Source organism: Equus quagga, unplaced genomic scaffold (assembly GCF_021613505.1).
Source record: "Equus quagga isolate Etosha38 unplaced genomic scaffold, UCLA_HA_Equagga_1.0 HiC_scaffold_8795_RagTag, whole genome shotgun sequence".
Taxonomy (NCBI): domain Eukaryota; kingdom Metazoa; phylum Chordata; class Mammalia; order Perissodactyla; family Equidae; genus Equus; species Equus quagga.
Window position 1 is genome coordinate 1 of NW_025794865.1, and position 4517 is coordinate 4517.

At 54.9% G+C, this 4517-nt stretch overlaps 1 protein-coding gene across 1 annotated transcript; it reads left to right on the plus strand.

Moving 5' to 3' along the window:
* Positions 1–2342: 2342 nt before the first annotated feature.
* Positions 2343–4246, plus strand: NAT8 (N-acetyltransferase 8 (putative)). Its single transcript, XM_046649579.1, has 2 exons — positions 2343–2890; positions 3218–4246. The coding sequence occupies exon 2, from the start codon at positions 3295–3297 to the stop codon at positions 3997–3999; it is 705 nt and encodes a 234-aa protein (XP_046505535.1). The 5' UTR covers positions 2343–2890; positions 3218–3294; the 3' UTR covers positions 4000–4246.
* The last annotated feature ends 271 nt before the right edge of the window (positions 4247–4517 follow it).

A 4517-nucleotide genomic window follows, 5' to 3' on the forward strand; every position in this document is an offset into this window, starting at 1 on the left:
CAAACGTGAATTCAAACACGCTGTTTCGTAACCTTGTATTGTGTGGTGCTATATTTTGACTTTTGTTTTTCGTGACAATAAATCCTCAACATCATTGTTCACGGCTGTGAGGAAGGATGAAAAGCCTGAGTGTTCCCAGGGCACTGGGTGTTGAGGAAGCCACAGAGGCCCTGAGGATACAGGCAGATGGAGGGCGGGGTCAGGTCACAGACCTCTGGCCCCTGGGCTGCGCTGCGAGGTTCCTGAGGGTTAACGTTCGACAGACTCATGAGGAACACGCACCTGCACTTTGGAGCCCTTTGTTCTCCTCTGTTGACTCCTAGTTCATGTTACTTAACATGGAAATGTCTCAAGAAAATGTTGAAATGTACTGAAAACAACCTCACAAACTCCCATGCACACACCACCCAGACTTCGTGTTCATTCAACTCTACCCTGTGGCCTTGTTGGGGCCCAAATCCGGAACCTCAGCAGTGTCCATCCACGGCCCAGGATTCCAGCTGCCAGCTTCTGGTTTCCGATTAGGAAGGCTGCAGGATGGCACCTTTAGGGTCATCATGATCCTTCTCTCTTAGTCTGGTCCTCACCAGCGTCCACCTCAATGCCGTTGCCAGAAACCTGGCTTCCTTGTCCTCTTTCCATTTGGATTATTACTACCTCCTGCCATTTCTGCCCCCCAAGATGCCCCTCCAGTTGGCCAGGTCTCATCATTTCTAACTCCCCGCTCTGGGCCAAGCCACCACTTTCTCTCGAGGGCCTCGAGTAGCCCGGAAGGGTCCTTTGTGAACATAGGACAGTCATGCGCTCACACAGACACAGCCCATTGGATGCACAGTCCAGTGGGCAGCCATGCCTTTGAGCGAGTAACGAAAAGCTGCCTTTTCCTTTGTCCAGACTCAGCTCTGTGCCACGGCTCACGGCGTGGTGAGAGGAGTCAAGGTCGATTCTAGTTGCCACTCGCCCTCCTGGCCAGGTGCTCTGTACAGTGAGCAGGCTGCATATCTGTACCTGGGGGCCTCCTCTGTCTGGTCTGTGGCACTAGCCTCTGTGGGTGGGGGTGGAAAATGTGCTTCCATTTCTGCCTCTTGCCATCTTTCCGTCCATTCTCCACATGTAGCCAGAGTGACAAACATATCCCCACCCACCCACTCACACCCCCTGCTGGTTAGGTCCCGCCTCAGCTAAAAGCATATAATAGCCTCATGGAGTTCTTGGAACAGAGTCCAACTCCTTAACCTGGACCTCAGGCCGTCATGGCCAGGCCACTGCCATCCTCACTCTCTGACACCTTCAGGGGCCGTGTCACTGTCTTTCCATGAAAGCCTTGCCTTTGTCCGGCCTCAGGGTCTTCATGCCTCTGTTCCCTCAGCTTGGAAGGCTCCCCTTCTCTCTGCCTTGCTCAGTCCTACCCCTCCTTCTGGACTCTGCTCCAGGGTCCTCCCCTGGATGCCCCCAGTACACTGTCAGGGCCGCTGAAACATCTCCCGCCCAGCCATCCCCACAGGTGTGAGAGGGGGCCACACGTCCCCCCATCACTGATGGCTTCTGAGGAGCTTCTTGGAGGGAAGAACCTGCGTCTGCCCAGCTCTCTGCTTGACCCCCACTGCCCATAGGGTGCCGGCCCCAAATGAGCGCTGGACAGAACCAATGCCTGATTGTAAAGCTGGTCATAGCTTCACGAAGCCTTGACAACGTAGAGCTGGGTCTTTCCTGGTCTGTGTGTGAAGGCATGTAGGAGAAATGCAAGCTGATTTTGGAAGGGGAGTGTCCTCTCCCCAGCTCACAGCATTGAGGTTCCACAGAGACTGGATTTTCCTGTTGTGTTTGGTTTATGCCTGTTTCAGCTACTGCTACTACTCAGTGCAAACTATTTAACAACTGTTATGGGACACGCTGGAGCAAGGACCAGAACAGACACCAGCTGCACACTGTACCCATGTCTGTCAGCTCTGTGTCAACATTGTAGGAGCTGAAAGGAACATGGCACATAGTAGGTACACCATACATAATAGTACCTTGAACGAATGAATGAATGGAAGTGGAGCTTGGTGAGATAAGTGCAGGGAACTGCAAAGGATCAATTATTTTGGAACACTTGAGGCCCAGGCAGGGAGAAGCCAAGCTGTGAAGGACCCAGTCTGCCCAGCCAGGCGACATGGACTCTGGCCTGTGAGGACAGATCACAAGGAGCAAGGTGCATTCCCCAGGCTCCTAGGAGCTGAGGGGAGGGCCAGAGGGTGGACATCAGGAGCACTGAGGGGCCAGGTGGGTGATGCTCCAGGCTGGAACCACCACGGGAGGAGGGGTCTAGACTGTCCACAAGAGCAAGGACCCTGAGAAGATCAGACCCCGCTGCCCCACTCCAGGCTGCTGCCCTGATGGTGACAACGGTGAGTGGAGGATGGGCTCTCTGCTCTGTCACAGCCCAGCTCCTTGACCCTGGGTTTATGATTATCAAATGTCCACGAGCCAGCCAATGAGGTGGCATCATGGACCGGCTCCCCAGAGCTAGAGAGTTTCTGGACAGTCTCTCCTGGATGCTGGTTGGATTCTCAGAGCAGTGGCCCCGCTGAGGACGCCTTGGACTCTCAAGGACCTTGTGTGAGCAAGTGAGAGAACGTGGGTGGAAGGACAGTGCTCTGAGAGTGGCCTGGCCCCAGACCCTGCATGGCTCTCAGGGCTGGGCCATTTTCAGTGTTTGCTCTTATGCCACCACAGCAGCCTGAAAGTTTGCAACAAAGGTGGAAGGAGCCTTTGCTGCAACTTGTACTTAGACACAGGAGATTCCTGAAATGTATGGTTCTTGGAAAGGAAACAAAAGGCAGGGGACATGTAGACCATCTGATAACCGGACCTGCTGCCCCAGTGTATCAATAAGCTGAGAGAGCCAGTAAGAGGGGAAGGTGGGTGGACGGGGGCATTGCATGTTATTTCATTAAAATCTCAAGAAAGCCCAAAATGTAGGTTTTATTTTGCCCTGTTCTACAGATGAAGACACAGAGCTAGGCAAGATACGTGACATGCCCAAGGGCACACAGCTTGAAAGGGATGTAGCCAGGCTGAAATACAGTCTTCTGAGCCGACTCCTTGTCCCAGTGGCCCTGGCCCACTTCCTCTGGGGCAGGAGCAGAAAGACCCACCCTGCAGCAGGGTCTGCCCTGTCCCTGGGAGGTGGGAGAGATGGGGGCACTCACATGGCTTCCTCTGTCCTCTGCAGGGCTGCCGGGAAGGTGTGCAGGGACACCTAGCCCACTCTCTCTCCACTGACTTGCAGACTCAGACAAGAAGGCTGCCATGGCTCCTTATCACATCCGCAAATACCAGGAGAGCGACCGCAAACGTGTCTTGGGCTTGTTCTCCCAGGGGATGGCCGAGCACGTCCCTGCCACCTTTCGCCACACCCTGAAACTGCGGCGAAACCTCGTGCTCTTGCTTGGGGGGCCCCTAGCAGTGTTCCTGGTCTCTGGGTCCTGGCTCCTGGCCCTCATGGCCAGCCTCACCTTCCTCACTACCCTGTGGTTTCTTGCCAACTACAGTTGGACTCAGCACATTGTCAAGTTTTTACAGACAGACTTGTCTGACATCACCAAATACTACTTCACTGAGCGTGGCTCCTGCTTCTGGGTGGTTGAGTCCGAGGGGCAGGTGGTGGGCACGGTGGGAGCTGTGCCCGTTGAGGAGCCCACGCTGCAGAAAAAGCAGGTGGAGCTGCTTCGCCTAAGAGTGGCCTTGGAGCACCGTGGTCAGGGGATAGCGAAAGCCCTGGTCAGGACTGTCCTCCAGTTTGCAAGGGACCAGGGCTACAGTGAAGTCATCCTCTGCACCACCATGATGCAGTCCTCCGCACTGGCCCTGTACCAGAGCATGGGCTTCCAGGAAACACACCAGTCCTTGGGCTTCCGTCGCTTCAGGCTAATGGCTGTCCCTGTAATTCATTTCATCTACCATCTGCCCTCTGCTCAGGTCTCTCCTGCACCGGGGCAGGGAGGGGGCCCCTGAGCTGTCTCCTGGTGCACCAGTCAGGGGAGGACCAGCTCTGCTTCAGGAACAGGCCAACCCTGGAATGTCACTGCGACAGCACAGTCATTGCTTCCTGTTCATTCACATAGAAATCCTGCATGGTTGGGGGTGGAGTGGCTCTGCTCCATTCAGTGTTGCTGGGGTGCCACTGGTTCATTTATCTACTGCCACAACAACGTGGCATGTAAAATTCTTACGAAATACTAATAAACACGTCTTTAGCTCATGAGTCTGTGGGTCAGCATCTCGGCTGGGCTTGTCTGGGCAGCTCTTTGGTGTCAGACAGCCTTGTTCACAGGTCCTGGGTGGGCTGACGTGACAGACAGAGTGGGTTGCTGGCTTGCAACAGGCCAGCTCAGCATGGTTTTAAGGCCATGGCAGTTGAGCAAGAGCAAAGCAGACTCAAGCCAGTGCTGGTTGCAGCTTCTGCAGGTGTCCCCTCTGCTGACTTCCCAGACTCAGGGGAGAGAAGTGGACCCACTGCTTCAGTGAGAGGA